Source organism: Primulina eburnea, chromosome 3 (genome assembly GCF_022965805.1).
Source record: "Primulina eburnea isolate SZY01 chromosome 3, ASM2296580v1, whole genome shotgun sequence".
NCBI classification, from domain to species: domain Eukaryota; kingdom Viridiplantae; phylum Streptophyta; class Magnoliopsida; order Lamiales; family Gesneriaceae; genus Primulina; species Primulina eburnea.
This window is the reverse complement of record NC_133103.1, coordinates 3,547,274-3,567,691: the sequence shown is the minus strand read 5'-3', so window position 1 is coordinate 3,567,691 and position 20,418 is coordinate 3,547,274. Positions and strand designations below refer to the sequence as shown.

General features: G+C 33.6%; 3 protein-coding genes across 3 annotated transcripts; 2 read left to right on the top strand and 1 right to left on the bottom strand.

The window, feature by feature from the left end:
• Positions 1–741: 741 nt before the first annotated feature.
• Positions 742–3,485, top strand: LOC140825428 (rac-like GTP-binding protein ARAC7). The gene is made up of 8 exons (XM_073187193.1): positions 742–1,209; positions 1,696–1,783; positions 1,945–2,054; positions 2,326–2,389; positions 2,626–2,690; positions 2,774–2,839; positions 2,955–3,061; positions 3,213–3,485. The coding sequence occupies exons 1-8, from the start codon at positions 1,111–1,113 to the stop codon at positions 3,244–3,246; spliced, it is 633 nt and encodes a 210-aa protein (XP_073043294.1). The 5' UTR covers positions 742–1,110; the 3' UTR covers positions 3,247–3,485.
• A 1,901-nt stretch (positions 3,486–5,386) lies between these two features.
• On the top strand, positions 5,387–9,506 carry LOC140825427 (cyclin-dependent kinase F-1-like). The gene is made up of 2 exons (XM_073187192.1): positions 5,387–5,983; positions 8,331–9,506. The coding sequence occupies exons 1-2, from the start codon at positions 5,477–5,479 to the stop codon at positions 9,252–9,254; spliced, it is 1,431 nt and encodes a 476-aa protein (XP_073043293.1). The 5' UTR covers positions 5,387–5,476; the 3' UTR covers positions 9,255–9,506.
• A 2,746-nt stretch (positions 9,507–12,252) lies between these two features.
• LOC140825424 (probable plastidic glucose transporter 2) lies at positions 12,253–20,364 on the bottom strand. The gene is made up of 14 exons (XM_073187187.1): positions 20,162–20,364; positions 19,967–20,067; positions 19,577–19,688; positions 19,409–19,476; positions 19,195–19,327; positions 14,817–14,916; positions 14,608–14,720; positions 14,394–14,487; positions 13,973–14,126; positions 13,698–13,841; positions 13,531–13,604; positions 13,197–13,285; positions 12,731–12,845; positions 12,253–12,559 (listed from the first exon to the last, which is right to left on the bottom strand). The coding sequence occupies exons 2-14, from the start codon at positions 19,980–19,982 to the stop codon at positions 12,377–12,379; spliced, it is 1,395 nt and encodes a 464-aa protein (XP_073043288.1). The 5' UTR covers positions 19,983–20,067; positions 20,162–20,364; the 3' UTR covers positions 12,253–12,376.
• Between the last annotated feature and the right edge of the window lie 54 nt (positions 20,365–20,418).

Genomic DNA, 20,418 nt, shown 5'->3' with positions numbered 1-20,418 from the left:
ACATATTTCTTTTTGTTCAAGATATATAGACATTAAAAATATATTCAAATCTATGAATTTTCAAAATCTTTATATCCAAACACAAACTTACCAAATAATATCAACATTCATCTAAATGCAATACAATTTCAAGTCTACTTATCCTGAAATATTAAGGTTTCTTCTATTTGAGATGATTGACATTAGATGTAACTATTAATCTTAATTAATCCAATGTATACTTACAGAATAATTTCGTTTGAACTCGAAGCCCTGTTAATAATTGGATTTGACATAATTTCTTATCTTTTTGAAAACAACCCAATTTAATTATTTCATATTTTCATAAGACTGGCATACTCTTCTTTATATATCAGGCTTTTGTTAGAGCATAAAATAGTTTAGCTCTTTTAAAAAAAATTGGAAACTATTTCAAAAAAAAGAAAAAAAAAATGGAAACTTGAACTGAAATATAAAATTTTAAGCATAACTCAACATTTATTGAGTAACTAACGTCAATTTGCTATTAAGAAGTTAAACGATGCATCTTTTAATTACATTATTTCAAATCTTTAAATGTAATAGACATACCGTTGCCGTTTTTGAATTAAAAGGACATAATATTTAATTCCAATGGACATCAAAGATCCGCCATATTTGGAGACAAGCATGGAATAAAAAGATGTCAACTGTGCACTTCATTTCAACGTTAAACCCAAAGGGCACTTGGAGCCGTTCAAAAACAGGGCCGGCCCCTTTCTACATTTGAAAACTAAATCCGTCTTGGATTTTAAAATTTATTGAGCTGTTATTGTTCAAAAAATGTCAGTCCACCCTCTCTCTCTTTCTCTCACACACACACTGCGCATTCTGTGTCTCTTTGTTTTTTAATGTCATTTCTTGGAACTACAAAGTTTGCAATAGAGGCCTCTCTTTCTATATCCACCTCTTTCTTCTTGTCCCCTGCATTTTTTTAAATTTAAAATCTACTTCTCTTTCGAGTGTATCTTTTTTTTTTTCTGTCCATCTTTGCTACAAGAATCCCTTTTTATTTTTGTAATTTAGTTTGCTCTGAAAGTTGAGTTCTTGTAGCGAAAGGGCTACATTGTGCAACCTCAAGATTCAAGGAGAATGAGTGCTTCAAAGTTTATCAAATGTGTGACAGTGGGAGATGGAGCTGTGGGGAAGACCTGCATGCTCATATGTTACACCAGCAACAAGTTCCCTACTGTTAGTTTTGTCCTTCATTATCTCTCAGCTTTAATCTCATTTCTTGATTTTCTTGTGCTGCTCTCTGTAAAGATTTGATTTTTTTGAAGCATTAACACTAGTGTGTTTTTTGCAGTTTGCTATTTCTGCGAATAATCTTGGGTTTTTTAGCACGGGATTGGAGTTACTTTAGTTTCTTAACCCTACATCGTCCAAGCTGCTGTCTTGGTTTTATAAAGTGTTTCAAGTTATCCCAAAACATTTGAATCGAAATTCATATATTTTAAATTCTTCTATTCAAATGAACCTAAGGTCATAATTCCTCGGGTTTTGTCGAAAATGCCGTTTCCTTCTATAATTTTATTTTTTGAGGTTTACTAATTCCTTGATATTGTGAGTTTTATCTTTCTTTACTCTGCTCACCTCAGTTATATTCCCTCTCTCTCTCTCTCACACACACACACACACACACACTCTCTCTCTAATCTCAGTCTTCCTTTTTGACAGGATTATATTCCAACAGTATTTGACAATTTTAGTGCTAATGTGGCTGTAGATGGCAGCATTGTCAACTTAGGGCTGTGGGATACCGCAGGTATTATTTTCACATAGCAAATGCAAGATTTTAAGGAAATTATGAGTATGATTAGAATGTTTTGAATTTTTAAATTCAAGGGTTGAACAGACAGATTGTCCTATTTTTAGCTTCTTCCAAGTGTAATATTTTTTATTTGTTTTTGTTTCTTTAAACAAAAGGTCAAGAAGATTATAGCAGGCTGAGGCCGCTGAGTTATAGAGGTGCTGACATTTTTGTATTAGCTTTCTCTTTAATCAGTAAGGCAAGCTATGAAAACGTCCTCAAGAAGGTAAAGGATTTTACTGTTATGGATTATTCTTCTACCATTTTGGCTGTGCTGTGTCTTTTCCTTTAACTTTATGTTATCCACTTTATAAAGTGGAATACTACTTTCATTTTAGCAAACACGTAAAGGAAGAACGATTAACGTAAAGGAAGAACGATGAACTCATTTCGAAGTTGTTCGTACTTATATCTCATTATAAAAGAATACTCTGCCATGTTTCCGTCTTCATTTTTCTTGATTGATTGGTAACATTTTGTTTTGATTCTTATTATAGTGGATGCCTGAACTTCGTCGATTCGCACCAAATGTTCCAATTGTACTTGTTGGAACTAAGTTAGGTATGCCACCTTGAATTTACAATTTATTCATGTGAATTTGCATGATACGTAATGTAGGACCAAGACCTGTATGCATGTAAACATTATAACAGATGATTACCTCACGACTCAATATTGTCGGTAACAATCAAACGACTGGTTCAGTTGTTGTGGCACACAGGTAGTCATATAGAATCGGAAGGGTAATTTTCGCTTCACAACCCATAATCTTGACTTAGTGTTTGTTTCTACTACAGATCTCCGGGAAGACAGAGGATATCTAGCCGATCACATGGGATCTAATATCATTACAAATGCCCAAGTATGTGTTTTCTTGCTTTTCTTCTTGTCTGTTTTTCTGGTTTTCGAATTGACATTATAGTTTCCAAAATGGTCAATTTCCAGGGGGAAGAACTGAGGAAGCAAATTGGTGCTGCGGCTTACATAGAATGCAGCTCAAAGACTCAGCAGGTTAGCTACACATACCTACATCGCACAAAATATTCGGGGTCGTTGTTCATTATACAAATAGTCCGATGGCAAAGATTTCTTCCTCAAAAGCTAATATTCTCGATGTGTATGCCAGAATGTGAAAGCTGTATTTGATACTGCAATTAAGGTTGTGCTTCAACCTCCTCGGAGAAAGGAAACGCCAAGGAAGAAACGGCACCGGAATAATGGCTGCTCAATTGTGTAAGCATCATTTTCTCGTTTGTGATCAGAATTGTTAGTTTTGTGGTATGTGGTGGTGTTACAGTAAATTTTTTACCTGTCTACACATTCAGCATCATTCGACCAACTATTCTTTCAATCTTCTGAACTGTTTCTCGTTTGTTTTCTGCAGAAGGGGTATCGTCTGTTGTGGCTGTGTTGCTTAGGGAAGTGGCGAACTTGTAATTTATTCGCTCAAACATAAGTTGTTGCTGAAGGGAGGAAGCCAGCCAGGTTCTCTAGAAACCTTAGGAACCTGCTTGATGTATGTTGTTGGAATTCTAACGATGATGTAATGTTAAAGAATGTTGTATTAGACTGATATTCATGTTTAGGTTCACAAATTACGGATCATGTAATTTCATACTTTTCAAGAATCAAAATCTAAGATGATTTCCTTTTTTGATGACTTAGATTTTATTATGTATTTGTGATTAAGAAACCTAGGGAGGAGCAAATATTATATATAATATGCATGTCAGTGGTTGTCTACCATTAAATAACTTGTCACGACCTTTTGATCATCTGACACCCAGATAATTTGAGTTAAGAAATCCAAATACTTTGATCTAAATATGATCCCAAACAAGTCGAATGCATTCGAAAAAATCTAAAGACAAACCTAAACATAATCCCAAAATTTAAATTAGAGAAACTCAAATTAAAACTTTTATTTCCTATATAAACATAAAACTAAAAAATGCAGTTTCTTAGCATTTTATTTAGGTTTTTTATTTTAAAGAAAATATATTTTTTTCCTACGGCTATAAATGTTAAAACCGTCCGGTATGTCATCTACCATCGTTTTTCATAATCCAAAACCAGTGGACATTCAACATCGGCCAAATGACGAATCTATGAAACTCGTCTCGATGCAAATATTACTGAAATCAAGGATCAGAAAGAATGTTCATATGTTTCCCACAACTGTCAGCTATAAATGAAAGATTCAGAGTAACAAGACTTACAGGATATACTACTGCTGAATGATCAAGTCAAAGCAATTAGGTAACCACTAGCACCCAGCAGCCACAGTTAATGCATCACAGAATTCCGATAACTCAAGCATATATAGCTAACGAAGTCTGGTCATCTTGTCTCTAGTAGCTAGTATTCCTTGGTCCAGACAGGAACCGTATATATTAGAGTTCCCGACACAAAGGATATCAGAAATGTAATTGCGGCATAAGCATGATGACACCTCCACACATGATTGCTTTGTCTCATTCCATGAAACTCGGCAATGAAGGTTACGTTGAAACTGTACTCAGACAACCGAGTAGCCCAAATTGGATGCCTGTTGCTGCATTATTATAGGTTGTGGTTTTTAAAAGTGGTGATGATATATCGAGGTCCCATTTGTTCTCGTGAAACTAAGATAATATTTCAAGACATCACAAATAGTTTATAATTATATTATATCATGCTTATATTCCTCTGCACTTGTATACTAATCAAGAATGGCACGAGGAAAGGAGCACTTGTGTATGAGTAAGATTTCGGAGGAGTGTATTGGGAAACAAGAGAACATGGAAATCGTTTGAAAGGATTCTTACCACTTTTCTTTGGTGTGGCCAATGCAGCCATTACACAGGCTGCAAGAACATATGCAGCAAGGGCCCCAAAAGGATTCCATTTTAACGTGCTGTTTTTACCTAGGCCACGCCCATTGAAACTTCAAGCTGCAATGTTATCTGTACTATTATTCAATATATAAGCATATAGTTTCCATAATGCACAAGGGCAAAAAATATTATTATAAACTATTCATATATTGGGATGTTCGAGACAACACACATGTGAAGATGACAGTGTCACACATCAAACAAGATTTTATGTGAAAGAATCCATATGCACCGGGAATATTCATTTCAAGAACTACAAGATCATGAAATCAATCCATAGAAATAAATTTTTAAGAGATGAAATGGAGCAACGGCATCCACTAATTAAACAAATACCAAAGGGCCAAAGATAGTTCTTCTATCATCAATTATTAAGGTGGGGTATAATAATTTTTTTTATTTTATTATTTTGATATGATTTGGTCGTAGTAATAAGAAGTTTTGACTTAATATATTATAAATATATATTTTTAATAATATAGTAGATGATATAATATATATTTTATATTACATATTAATTTATATTGTAAATTTAATATAATATCAAAGTGACTATGAAATTATAAGATCTAAAATATAATTTAGATAAAAAAATAAATAATTCTTTTGAGTGAAAAGTAAAATATAATTCCATAAATGAATGATCATATTTTTGGGCTTTCAGTTCTTGGCCCAATGTCGTTCTCTGTTAGTTCGCCAGCACGGTTTGGGCTCATAGCACGATCTAAGATTGTCCGTCCTCTCTTACAAAATCACAGATCAAATCGAACCGATGATGAGCAGAATGGAGGATTCCCAGCCTCAATCGAAGAGCTGGAGCATTCACAGCAGGCGTGAAATCACCTCTAAGTACGAGATATGGGAGCGCGTGGGATCCGGTGCATATTCCGATGTCTACAAAGCCCGCCGCCGTTCTGATTCGATCACCGTCGCACTCAAAGAGGTGCACGATTACCAAGCCGCTTTTCGCGAGATAGAGGCCCTTCAGACACTCCACAATTGCCCCAATATAGTCGTTTTGCACGAATACTTCTGGAGCGACGACGAAGATGCTGTTTTGGTGCTCGAGTATTTACCCACTGATTTGGGGGCCGTGATTAAGGCCGGAAAGAAGGAGTGGGAGGATGGGATCAGCGTCGGGGAGGTGAAGCGATGGATGGTTCAGATTCTACAAGGAGTCGACGCGTCTCACCGCAATTGTGTTGTACACAGGGATCTGAAGCCTTCTAATTTGTTGATTTCTGATGACGGGGTTCTCAAGATTGCCGATTTTGGTCAGGTATGATCAATATTACTCCTTTTTTCTTCTTTATGCTCTTTTCCTTTCGTTGGGTATGTGCCTTTTGTGGATTTGGTGAGACAACATCTTCCCCTCGAGCTGGATTATTGTCTTGCATGTGTTGATATACTCAGTCACAAAACGTTCAGGTTTACTGTTTTTGGTCCCTTGAATTATGTTTATCGAGGCCATCTCCAATCTAATGTACTAAGTTTGTTACACTAAAATCATCTTCAACCACACTGACACTACATTTTACACTATCAATATAATATTCTAAGAATATTTTTTTTTCAATATTAATATTTCTGTTTTATGTTAATTATTTATAATTTGATAATATAATGATAATTAAATATTATAATTTATATATTACATATTTTAATTTATATATTAAAATTTGAATTATTATTTCATATTAACTAAATAATTATTTGATTTACGTATAATTATTTAATACAAACTATATTTTAATAAAATCAAAATATCATTGAAAAATACACGTTCATTTGATATTAAATTAATAATACAACAAAAATACAATATTAAATATTCAAATTACTATATTGTTCCCATAAATGCTCAATTAATGTATTTCATAATTCATAGTGAGCATCGGTGACAGTTCTGAAAGACCAATTGGAGTGAAAAAAGCCAAATCAAAAAAGAAAAGAGATGAAGACATATCTCAAATTCAACGTACAATGGAAGAACATCCTTGCGAGTTATTGAATGTTTTGAAACAAGGAACTGCCGAAAGACAACAAAACTACTATCTTCAAAAAATTTGACTTGAACAAGAAGAAAGAAAAATGGATGAAAGAATTTTATACAAAGATTTGAGCAAAATTATTGATCCAACTCTGCGTGAGTACACTAAAGCTCAGCAACAAAAAATATTGCAAAAAAGACTTGAAGATGAACGTCGAGAAAATGACAACTTCGGATCTTATTTTGGAGATATCGGAGGATCGGGGTCTGGTTTACCGCATTACTAAAAATCTTTTTTTGACGTAATTTTTTTTATGTTTCGTAATTTTATGGTTTGTTAATTGTCGTAGTTTGTTTATTGTTTCGTAATTTTTGTTGTTTTTTGTTCGTAATTTGTACCATTTTAACGAATTATTAATTTAATCTGTATTTTTTTTATTTTTTATTTTTATACTTAATTAATTTCTAATCAGAATATAAAAAATTTTATAATTAAAATTTCAAAAAAATATTAATTAATTAAATATTAAACACTTATATTAAATTAATCAAATTAAAAACTAAAAAAAAATAAAAAAAATAGTGGCGCAGCCATGGAGCAGCTCTACAGCGTCAGTTTTGGTGCTGGATTGGAGATGGTCTGATATTTCTATTTGAGAAGTATGCTTCTGTATTTTTTAGTCTCTCTGGTTTGTGCAAGAGCTTGACATAGGTAGATAGATTGGCTTTTAGACCATAATTTCACCTAATTGTGTTGTACTTGTAAGCAATATATATATATATATATTGCTTACAAGTACAACACAATTAGGTGATATATATATATATGTATATTCACTTATCTTTTTGTAAGTTAATTATTTAATAGAACGAGTATCCTGAGAAACTTGTCTGGAGTCGTGTAAATAAAATAAGTTCAAGCCACAATCCCTAATGTAGAAGCTCCCTTGGAGAAAATTATATAGGTTTGTTCTCATAATCTGATGGTGTTCACGAAGTATCGACTGGTGAATGCTAGAAAGAAGGTAAAAAAAAAATGACATCTATTTGAAAATTTAATCATTTAGTATACATAGAATCGAGTGATGTTTCTATTTTAGCAATTAACTTTTATGAGGCTATACTGATTTCTGTTAAAATGTGTGGAATAATTCCTGAACCTCTCTTTTCTAGTGGTCATTTTCGGGTCTGATGGTTGAAGAACCTCTGACAAATCAGGAATCAATTGTTGATAATTGCTGTAACTGTAGTACAAAATTCTGTTGGCTTGTGGTGAGGGTTTGTCAATAGCATGGCGAGTCTCTTCCGAACTTTAGGACAAGGTGTATACTCGCCGGCGTTAGATATATCATTCATGTTCGGTGTGTAAAGTATTGACGTGAAGTTTACCTAATCGAATACATAGCCTTGCTTTAGATATATGTTATGGATTTTGAAACATTATCCACAAGTGCGTAATTGAAGGCATGGCCGGCATAGTGGCTCTTTATACTTTTGCATTCTCAAATTTTTGTTGAACAGAAATATCAAGACTCAGAAGTACCATGTTCTTGAGCTTCTACTCTATCTATGGATTCACTTTATTGATGGCATTTAAATTCCTCAGGCACTAATCATCTTTTATACATCTGTTCAGGCGAGGATACTTCTTGCTCCTGGATTTACTGCTGACGATGGACATATTCAATCTCACGAGCAGTCACAATCACTTCAAGAAACTGTAGCTCAACCAGCTGAAGTTGTTCCTGTACTAGGAGGTCGGTTGGTACACGAGAATAAAGGACTAAACGATGAAGAATGTGATGCGGAGCCAGACGAGCTAAGAGTTAAATACACCCCTAGTGATATTGATAAAGACAGCGTGTCCCATGATGGAGCTGCTTCTTGTCTTGCCACATGTGCCACCAGTGATATCGAAGATCCTTTCCAGTGTTCTCATTCTTACGAAGCTGAGGATGATGCCGATGATGGGAACGGTTCCCTTACATCTTGTGTTGGAACTCGATGGTTTAGAGCCCCCGAGCTACTTTATGGATCAACAAATTATAGGCTAGAAATTGATCTCTGGTCAGTCGGATGTATTGTTTCAGAGCTTTTGACTTTGGAACCACTTTTTCCGGGAAGTTCTGATATCGACCAGCTGGGTAAGATTTTTAGTGTTTTAGGCAACATATCGGAGGAAGTTTGGCCTGGTTGTGGGGAACTTCCTGATTACAAAATAATTTCATTTGGGAAAGTGGAGAAGCCGATTGGTCTGGAATCTTCGATGCGTAATCGATCTTCCGATGAAATTCTTCTTGTCAAAAAGCTGCTCTGTTTTGATCCTGTAAATAGAGCTACTGCCATGGAATTGCTTCATGACAACTATCTAAATAAAGAACCTTTACCAGTGCCATTGTCTGATTTAAGGATCCCCCCGAAACAATGGAATCAGGACGAGGACTTGTCTGTTGAATGGAACGACTACAAGGATTTTGATTCAGATTCAGATTCAGATTCAGATTTTGGCACCTCAACCATTACCACTTGTGAGAATGGCTTCTCGATCCGGTTTTCTTGAGTCGAGCAGCAATGGCTCATCTTGAATTTGTAGAGTTGTAAGTTTCTCATTCTTGAGCATTCTGGATTCTTAAAGTTTGAAAAGAATAGCTAGCCAAAAATCGTGCCCAGAACTTTCAAGAGTTATCTGGTTACTCCAATCTAGTTATTTATATTTTCTTGAGGTGTTAATTGTGTCGTCCATAGGAAGATACAAGGATGTACTTCAACTTGGAATGCCTTCATTTGCTAATGGAAAACTGATTTCCCGTTATCTTTTTGCTTGCTTATTCGTTTCTTTTACGTTTAGCATTCAAGCTTATTCCACATGATTCCATTCGTTGATTTTTTGGCCTCTTTCTGTTTAATCCCTCTTTAGGTAAAAGGATCACTGGATCATAGTCTGAAATTTTACTCAATGTGATGAAACCAGTTTAGGGGAATGTCTTTTACATCTATATATATTAGGAGTGTGCAAAAGCCGATTCTAGCTCCACTCGAGAAACAAACATCTCGGTGTTGAAACTTGACCGAGCTGCGCAAAAAGCTCGACTGGCTTGCGAAATTCAGTTATTAGCAAACATCTCGTTAGAGATGCATGAATTAGAAGTGCCTCCGTAACTTCATCAAGAAGCAGCACTTGAAAAAAACGTGAACGGCGGTATTTCAAATTCGTCACTGAGAAACTGTCGCTAAATGGAACTTTCCGACATTTTTTTTATAACTTTGGGCAAAATAGTGATGATTTTGAAACCGTCATTAAAATTTGTAATGATTGTGATATTCCATCGTAATATTAGCGACGTAATATTAAAACCTCATATTGCGATATTTTTATTAACATTATTATTTTTACAATATTTAATTTAAATATTATCAATAATTATTAACATACTTAATGTATATTATTTATAACAATTTTAAAAAAAATTATTAACAATCTAAAAATAATTTTATATAAGTTAAGTAATACATATACTAATTTTGAATGTTGTTTATAAATATTTACCATGTTAAATGTTAAGTTAATAAAAATTTTAATTATATATGAAAATATTATTATTTTTATTATTTCAACTACTAAAATATATAATATAATGCTCTACTCAGGTGGTTGCTTTTGTTTAAATTACGTAATTTAAAATTTGAGATTGGAAATTTTCTTTTAATATTGATATATCAGTTTGATACTTGAAATATCACATATTTTTTCATGGAGTTTGTTCATTTTCAATTTATACTCATATAGTTTGTAACTTTGAAATGCCACCTAATTAAAAATTTTATTAACTTAAAAATTAACATGATAAATATTTATAAACAAAATTCAAATTTAATATATGTATTACTTAACTTTGATCAAATTATATAAAAATTATTTTTAGACTGTCAATAAAATTTATTTTTAAAAATTGTATACATTAAATACATTAATAATAGTTAAACTAAATATTGTAAAAATAGTAATGTTAATAAAAAAAATTGAAGTTGAGAACCATATCTACAAAATTAAACAAAAACACAAGTTATAGTAATTAAAATTAAAAAACATGAAATTTGGCGAGAAAGTAATAACTCGTCTATACCAGAGAGAAATGACGAAAATTGTTGAAAAAAGTGTAAGAGAAAATGATATATAGAAACGATTGTTTTTATTTGAATTTGGAATTCAAAATTCTAAATTGTGACAAAATTTAATTTAAAAATTCATCGGATTTATATGAAAAACCGTCGAGTGGAACTCATGTGAGATAGTCTCACGAATCGTAATATGTGAGACGAGTCAACTGTACTCATATTCACAATAAAAAGTAATATTCTTAGGCTATGTTTGGTAGTCATGATGCGTTTGTTTCGATATTTATTAATCTATAGACCCTTGATTATGATTGAAAGCCCACACTATTCATATTATTTGTGTGATTAAATATCTCTCCTCAGATTGTGTGATAATTAATAATTTTTGATAGTGATCATGATAAGATTGTATTTGACTATAATACCCTTGAATTGTTTTCTTTGATATAATATGAAAATTAAAATTAGTGAAAATTTAATAATTAATATAATATTTAAATTTTTATTATATTTTTTATAAATTAATTTTATATATTTTAATTATTTTAAATCATTTTTAAAAAATAAATTGTAATACAAATCTTTTATCTTAAATTAATTTTTTATAAATTTCTAATCTTGTTAATTAACTTTTTTATGAAAACAAATATTTTTTCAATTATAATTTTTTTAATGATTTAAATTAATTATAATAAATGTAAATTATAATTATAAATATTTAATTATCTATCCAATTATTTTAAAAATATATATTTAATTAACATTTAAAACATTTTGGTCATTACAATAAAATTTACAAAATTAATCTATCATTTTAAAATCATATCAAACACCATGTTATTTATCCCACCATACTAATTCATATATCTCATTTTTTAATCACTCTAGTTATTAATCATTTACTTATCCTATCACATGTACCAAATAGATCCTTAACATAAAAATTAATACTTTTTCATGGATAACTCAAATAAAAGACCCATCTCACAAATACGACCCATGAAACCATCTCACATAAATTTTACCAAAACCGTCTCTATTGTAATTAATGCTGACCATTTTAATAATTCGTCGCTAATTACAGTTGTCATAATACTGCGACTGAATATTATAACTATCAATGATGTAGCGACGATTTCGATCACTATTACCCACGATTTTTAAACCATCCACATAAAACTGTGGAAAAATCCAATTTAACGATGGTTTTTAATTTGCAACGATTTTAAAAACTTCCTCACTAAATGTGAAATTTGAAAATGCTTAAATTCTGGAGAAGAAAAAAAAATTCGTACAATATTTTACCATATGTTACAACTCCCATATTTTCTTTGGAAACGTAACTCTTTCTTTATGGTTTTTTTGGCCCTTCGATTCTATCCTGACCGCAGCGTGGTGGAGCATATATATTTCCCCTGATCCAGCCATGCAGCGACCGGCAATTGGAGAGTTTCGAATCAACCTTTAGTAACCAAAACAAAGCTGTGAAATATTTCTATTTTTGCAAGATTCTCAAAAATCTTCAAACTAAACGAGGTCTGGAATTTCACGCTAAATAAGATGTAACTAATCTCGAGGAAGAAGAGCTATCTCAATTTCTTGAAGCGATTTTCCTTTCGTTTCCATCACGTTTTGTTTTACGACCACCACTGCAAGAAAGCAGCATGCACAAAATATCGAATACACCCATTGAGGCCCCACTTGGTCAAGCAATTGCAGGAACATCAAGCCGACCAGAAAATTTAACACCTGAGAATTGGCACGCGATCAATACGATGAATATAACCCGCTGATGCTATGGTAACCACTATTTACTTGTCACCGCAGAATGATTGAAGAACCAAAAATATGATTAGCTAGTAACCATTCATACGTTTATCTGCCAATGAATTAGATGAAGATCGAAAACAAGTATATTACCCAGTGCACCGACATACAGAATGCCATAGCTTTGGCCCTTATCCGATTGGGCAATATTTCTGTGAGCAAGAGGGCAGGTACTGGACCAGCTCCGATGGCAAACGTCAATACAAACCTGCAAATGAAACACCCAGCCTCAATACCAAATTTTAATATATTAATTAACTTGTTCATCCGTCACTCGCTCTCATTCATACGATGATTAATTTCGAATCTAAAATATGACCGACATGTACAGGGTTTAGTCAACTCAGGTGTCCAGTGAGAACAAGTACATCCCGTTTCACACTTGGTAAAATAACATCAAACGGAAAGAAAAGGAAATGCTAACCAAATCTCAATTGAAACATCAAAGTCTAGAGATAGATATGTACAGTCAAGAATTTGGTGTTCAAAATTTGGAAGTACGGAAAAGATGGGTAGATAAGCAGCCAAACTAAAGAAAATGGAGAAACAGTGTACTTACAGCAACATCCCAGTCAGGTATAAATAAAAAACATTGGGACTTGACACAGACAAATTTGCGGCAAGAACTTGCAGAGCCATTGACATGCCCTGAAGAGAAGAAAAGACGGAGCGAATGCATGGTTAATGAATGCTAATGTTAAAAGACTAAAGTTTGTTATACAAGTTAAATCAAGCTATTCATAACAGTTAAAAGATATGAAAGAAGAATGTGAAACAAGAAGTCAAAATTTCACTCAATTACAGGTTCTCAATGGATTGTAGTACTTAAAGACATGCATGAATCCTGCAAGTTTCCTAATAAAAACCTTTATCAAGCACAGTCAATAGACTACCATGCTAAAGAAGCTGCAAATGAGGAGGACCTTCCTTCCTATTTTGTCCATCAATAACAATGCAACAGCACAGCCTGGAAAAGTTCAATGGAGTAAAAAAACGAGAAACAACGAGCAAGATAATATCATGTAAGATATCTTGAATTCTGTGGTAAACAAATACTCACCTATCAAATTTGCAATCCCCACAAATACGCTTGCCAGGTTTGAGGAAACTCCTGCTCGTCTAAACACACTTGAAGAGAAATAAAACACGGCATTTATTCCAGAAAGCTGTTGTAAAGCAAATAGTGTTGATCCAAGAAAAACAACTGCAAAAGTATAGAGTAAAAAACAAGCACTGGCCACCAGGTGAAGTAAAAAGTTGATAGCTGGGAGCAGAGGGCACAAAGGAGGATTTACCACTAAACAATGAATATCAAACAGAAAAAATTAAATCTACCTCTTGAATGCCGACCATAGAGCAATTCTACAAGCTTCACAGAAGTAGTTTCACCCCCTTTCTCTAACTTTGACAGTTCTGCCATTGCAGCTTTAGCATGTGCACTTCCGAGAAGCTTCTCAAGTTCAGCTTCAGCCTCGATATTTCTTCCTTGCTAACATATCAAAGAAAATGCAAGCATTTTTATTTTGTGGCAGACTCATCACAGTGATAAATGTAATAATCTATAATGTGCCCCATTCTTTGTTCAAAACATATGCCTTCAGTATCACAAAATTGTGAAAATAATGTGTCATCAACACCTTTTCAGTTTCAGTTGAACATGGGAAAGAGTAGTGTTAAATCAAAATAAACCACAGTGGATTTGGGAACACCAACAAGTTTCTCAATTGACGGCAAAAATGTGTGAACAATTGATAACCTTGTACAGCCAATATGGAGATTCAACACAAAACACCATAGAAAGAGCAAGGACCGCAGCTGGAATTGTAGATATCCAGAAGCAAATGCGCCACCTGAACAAGAACATAGTCAAATGCTTGTGCATTAGCTTAGGCCTGATTACCTTTTATCTTTCAGTTGACATATAATCATCTCTTTCAATTTCAGCTCTCATCTCAGTAAAATATGCTTACCAGCCAAATATAGTTTTGACTGGAAACCCAATCAACAGAGCTCCCATCAACCCAAGACCCGATCCTATCTGAATCATGCTCCCATACGTGCCCCTCAAATGAGCAGGTGATATCTACTTGAAAAGTGAAAGTGACGAGGTAGTTAAGAACCAATCACATGTTTTCTAAAGAGAAAAAATAGATAAGAAACAATATAATAGATACTATACCTCTGTCACATAAAGTGATGCAACTGGGGGACCCACGCCTAAACCGGTACCGACCAAAAGCCTACCCAGAAGCATTCCAACCAAGCTTTTAGATGTTGCACTGGAAATAAGATATTAGCACTTTTTCAGAGTCGAAGAGAAAATGGAAGGTGCAACAAGAGTAATGTATGAAATCTCCATACTACTCAAAAAAAGTTAGCATGTTCTTATGTAATAGTAACTAAATCCTTCATCTATTTCCCACTGGGTATTAGAAAATGGAAGGTGCACCACCCCGTTACATTTTCTTTGCTACGTAGTTTCACAAGCTTCCTTTGATCACTTTATAATCGAAACAATTCAGAATACTCTCATGCAAAGACTTTCAGGACATTTATCTTAATACTCAATGCACCTCAAGTAACTTGTTAGTGCCTCAAAAATCTTTAACAAGGAAAAAAGAACTTTTAACACAAAGCCCATGCTCTCTTGAAGGAGGATACTATTTGAACGAAGGATATGGTTAGTGTGATGTCTCGAAAATTAGAAGTCCACATGAACCACGTGAGTGCAAGTTATTAAATTTCTTATGTATTTTATTAAATGATTTTAATGCATGTTTATTTCATTAGATTGTGTTTTAATTCATAATTTAAGAATTTGCATTATTTTAATAGTTATGTCTAGTGGATACGTTAAAAAGGTTTTCTTGAGTTTATGTTACATGCGAATATTCGATGTGGGATTGAGGAAAAGATCGGCAACGATTCTGGATATTTTAAAATATGGTATTTATTTTATTTAAGAAAAGGATATTTAAGAAAAGGATGGAGTATTTTAAATAATTTAATTAATTTTAGTAATTTAAGAGCCTAATTAAATTATTTAAATGATTAATTGATTTTAAATTTTTAGAGTTATAGCATTTGTGCATCTTATTTAAATTTAAAATTTATAGTGGGGTTAATATGGGTTTTATTTTAAAGTAGTATGTTAAATATTTTTAAATATATTTTAATCATGTTCCACTCATATACACACATGTTTCAAATTCTTTTATATATATATATATATAATATATATAATATATATATATATATATATCAAATCATGCAAGCACACACACACTTTGACTCACAGACACACACTCACACCTTTACACATACATATACACGCATATCCTATACTCACAACAAAACAAAACACACTCTATTCTTTATAACCACACACGTACAACATATACACACCAAACTTATAATTTGTCTTCTTTGACTAAAGAAGAGTTTCAAAAATATTTTTTTGACAAAAAGGGAATAGAAGAATTATTGAAGTTCTCTCCTCCTTTCCCTTCAACGACATCTATTCTCTGAAATTTTCCAGCATCATTTCATTTAGTTTATTCAAGAAAATCGAGCCACGTTCATCCCGGATCGTCTCCCGTATCGTCTCCGCTTCGGTATCGTCGTTACGGTATTTTTAAATATCAAAAGGCACGTATAATCTGTTCTTTCTGCATCGATCATGTCATATTATGTGTTGTGTTGTTTTATGCGTAAAAATATATGTGTGACGTTCGTCGTTTGAGCAGAAAACGATTCGGATCAGTTTTGAATTAATTTTATATCTAAAATCACGTTTTTACTGTCTTTTTAAATACTGCGACTTTTCGGTCATGATTCTGAGAAAACTTTCAACTACAAAAACGTAGATCTTTTCGATACGTTCGATTTGATATAAAATTCGAGTTATTTGGATTAAAACGAGTGAGTTATGGTGTTTTTAGTATGACTGCTCAAATTAGATCCGAAAATTCCTGTTTTGATGTTCTTTCGAAAACTGCACTTTTTCGGTACATATTTTGAGAAAACTTCAACTACAAAAACGTAGATCTTTTCGATACGTTCGATTTGATATAAAATTCGAGTTATTTGGATTAAAAACGAGTGAGTTATGACGTTTTTCGTATGACTGCTCAAATCGTGTTTCAAGAAAGTTATGAATTTTAATGTGTTCTTGAAGTTTTTATGTTGCAGGCTTTGTTGGGGATCGATGGGTGATCGTTGCTGCATATAAGAAAGTTAGTAATGATGTTTAGAGTATTTTTGAGGTTTCGATTCATGTCGTTAAGAGCTTGAATTATTAAGAAGTCGTAAGAAATAAACTTTAATATAAATGACAGTATTTTTGGGTCGTATAAATTGTAGGGTGATTATAAAAGTTTAGTTCATTGTTATGGTGTCCTAGAATGGTCTCATAGGGTTGAATCTTGATGCATTATGTGTTAATTGGGAGAATAGAAATGTCATAAAATTTTCATCAAATATTTGTTGGGCAGACGGACACGGACCCGGAGACGGAGGTTAGCACGGGGTTTCGTGCCTTCTCATTTCTTCGACACATATTTAAACGCACAGACACGTACCCCTACACGGACCTAGGGACGGGGTCCATGCCCCTTCTTTTACATGACACATATGAGGCAATACCTACACGGACCCAGGGGCCTGACCTGGGTACGGGGTCGTGTAGCTTCAGTTTTTGGGATAAATATTTTACCACTTAAGGTTTGGTTTGAGGTTTTATGCTATGATTTAACATTGATGTTTTACAAGGTCAAGTGGTGAGAAATTATAGAATGTTCTAAGAATTTATTTAGCTTGAGATTAAGCATGACTTTTACGTTTAAGTTGTACACGTTAAGCTTATGAATTCATGTTAGTATGTTGCAGCAACGACACGATTGACATCCAACGAATCCCTCAGCGCCAAGTAAGTATGTATGACGTGCAAAGAAAATATTTGAAGTTTTTGAGGTATGCTAAATGTCTTGTTACCAAAAGTGAATGGGTTTGGAAGTCGGTGAACGTGGCCGAGGACCTCTCCACCCCGTTAAATTATGAACGGGTTTGAAGTTAGGATTGGAAAGCGTTAAATTATGAACGGGGACCAATCCGCCCGTTAAATTATGAACGGGTTAGATCGTGGTTGTGAAGCGTTAAATTATGAACGTGGATCAACTGGCCTGTTAAATTATGAACAGGGATCTCATGTATGTGGCAGTGGATACGTCCCTGTCAACCCAGTACTGTGGTTTGTCTGATCAGATATTTATTATGTTAAGGGTCACTTGCTTTGAAACATCCTCTACGCAAAATGATGAAGTTAAGTATGTTGAAGTATGAAAGCATGTTTAAAGAAAAGTTTATGTGATGGCACGTCATATTATGTATGCATGTATGTTCAAAGTTTATGCAAAGCTCAAGTTTATGAAAGTTCAAGTTATTATCCAAGTTCAAGTTTCAAAGTATGTATGTTCAAGTTCAAAGAAGTTTATGAGAGTTCAAAGTTATTATGAAAGTTTAAGTTTATTAAGAGTTCAAGATTATTACGCAAAGTTTAAGTTTCAAGTATATATGTTATATTTTGAAGTTGTATGTGGTTTTATTATGTAATACTCGTTATTCCCAGTTTATACGTGTTGAGTCTTTAGACTCACTAGACTTGATCGATGCAGGTGAGTATGTTGATGAGGAGACAGTAGGTGGCGATCAAGGGGCAGGCTTGGACTGAGCGGAAGGCTAAACCCGAGGACCACTATGTTTATGTTTTATGAAAACTTTAAAATATTATGTTTTTATGTTGGATGTGAGATGATTTGAAATAAGTACTTTGTTGGAAAATATTAGTTGGGAATGTTGATTTTAATATTATTAAGTTAAATGACAAGTGACGACCGTATGAAATTTTATGTTTAAGAAAATTTTTAATTTTTCCGCAAATTTTGAAGTAGTAAAAGTACGGTACGTTACAGTTAGGCTGCAGTTAGGCATCGAGATTATATAAAAAATATCGAATGACTTAAAAAGCTATTCACTTAGTCAGGTCCCAACACCAACCACCAACAAAAACAGATAGATATCTTAAGTTATATCTGTGCCCCAAAAATCATTATCCTTTTGGCCTGCAACTGAAGATGCTGTAAATTGAAAATATTTTTGAAGCCAGGTAATTATTTAATGGTTACATGAATAGTCCAAAAGAGAGGAAAAAACACCAGAAACAAAAATATTGAGAGAGTAACAACAAAACGTGGAATAAATAGGTCTGGAGGGTTAATTCTAGTTCCAGTAAGCCTTATTATTAGCATACTCGTGAAAAAAACTGTAGGAGTGGAAATCCCCATCTACAACCAGCAGCACTGTAGATAGATATGTCCACTAGGAAAAAACAATCCTAAGTTAAAAATAAAATATTATGTTCCATCCTGAAACGACAAGAAAATACAAATGCCTCATCCCTCACCCAACAAAAAGCATGTGATAAAGGCACAAGGATGAAACAACAGATTTATCATTCACGGGGTCCCTTTATGTTTTATAAAAAAAGACTTTCAAGTTACCATATGGAAGCACCCAAAATCATAGGCAATGCTGACAATTGTAAAGCCCTACAACGCCCAAATTCATCCGCAATCCGACCACTGATCAATGATCCAACAAAGGCACCAGCAAGACAAATACTAACCACCAATCCTGTGTCACAATATAGCATACAAATAAAAGGATAATAATATTAGTTTTTTAAGCAGTAAAAGAAATAGAAAGAGATCTAACCTTCTGCCATGGAATTCCCCATAAAACCAAGATCCGTCGAAATGCTTTCAAGTGGTTCATTTACAACTCTAAGGGGAGAGAGAGAACAGATTTTAGTACGCCAAAAAAATTTGTCAGAACTTATACAAATAGTTGAATTAAATTAAGGAATGCAACTTAAAAACTAACCCGAGATGATAGCCAAATAAGAAGGAAACTATAGTCGCTACAAGTACATGTGGAAAAGAAAGTTTCCACGGGGGTTTTGCAGCTTCCTTCTCCAAAGCACTCAGCACAAGCACTGAAAAGCACATAAAAATCCAAATCACTTACAATCACCAGTGTTAGCACACTTTAAGAACAATTATATACATACACTGCAGCAAATTTGATATCATCCCACAAAATGAAATTATGGAATGACTAACAAACTAAGATGACTAGTATTTTGAGTTTGCACTCACTTTCAGACCAACGGCCGAACCAATTTCGTGAAAATACCACATTATTACACACTTTTTACTCAGTCCTGAGCTAGAACAAGGGAAATTTTGACAAAATCAGTGGAAGAAAGTTCACCTAAATCATCTTCCATGTCACCAGAGTCGAACCAATCACTCAATATCCTTGCTCTCTTACTCAAGCAAGTTTCCCAGGAATTAGAGATACTTCAATCCACACTGTCACAAAAGTTGAATTCCATAAACTTAAAAATACGATCTTAAAATACATCTCTCTTACTCCAAATCAGATCCTAGCTTTCTGCCTACTCACGCCATTAAATTTCAGCCCCAACACTTCTCAACTGGTGAGATAGCAAGGCCACTGCTATCACCCTTACAAAATTTCCAAAGCGTGAATCGCAACCGAGATGAGAAGGTGCTGGAGGAAACCGCGCTGATTAAATTATAGCAGGTGTTGCTGTTAACATGCGCCAGGTGGAATAGGATTTCGCCACGAGTAACCGACAACGTAGCCGAAAAGAGTTTATTAATAAATTATTTTCCAAATAAAAATAAAAAACATAAATG

What these genes read in the sequence shown, in the direction of transcription:
- LOC140825427 (XM_073187192.1), top strand. Translation starts at nt 5,477, where the DNA reads ATGATGAGCAGAATGGAGGATTCCCAGCCTCAATCGAAGAGCTGGAGC. An exon ending in AGATTGCCGATTTTGGTCAG is followed by an intron (nt 5,984 to 8,330) that starts GTATGATCAATA and finishes ACATCTGTTCAG; the next exon opens with GCGAGGATACTTCTTGCTCC.
- LOC140825424 (XM_073187187.1), bottom strand. An exon ending in CATCACTTTATGTGACAGAG is followed by an intron (nt 14,721 to 14,816) that starts GTATAGTATCTA and finishes CTTTTCAAGTAG; the next exon opens with ATATCACCTGCTCATTTGAG. An exon ending in TACCTGACTGGGATGTTGCT is followed by an intron (nt 12,846 to 13,196) that starts GTAAGTACACTG and finishes TTTCATTTGCAG; the next exon opens with GTTTGTATTGACGTTTGCCA.
- LOC140825428 (XM_073187193.1), top strand. Translation starts at nt 1,111, where the DNA reads ATGAGTGCTTCAAAGTTTATCAAATGTGTGACAGTGGGAGATGGAGCT. An exon ending in ATATCATTACAAATGCCCAA is followed by an intron (nt 2,691 to 2,773) that starts GTATGTGTTTTC and finishes GTCAATTTCCAG; the next exon opens with GGGGAAGAACTGAGGAAGCA. An exon ending in GCAGCTCAAAGACTCAGCAG is followed by an intron (nt 2,840 to 2,954) that starts GTTAGCTACACA and finishes TGTGTATGCCAG; the next exon opens with AATGTGAAAGCTGTATTTGA.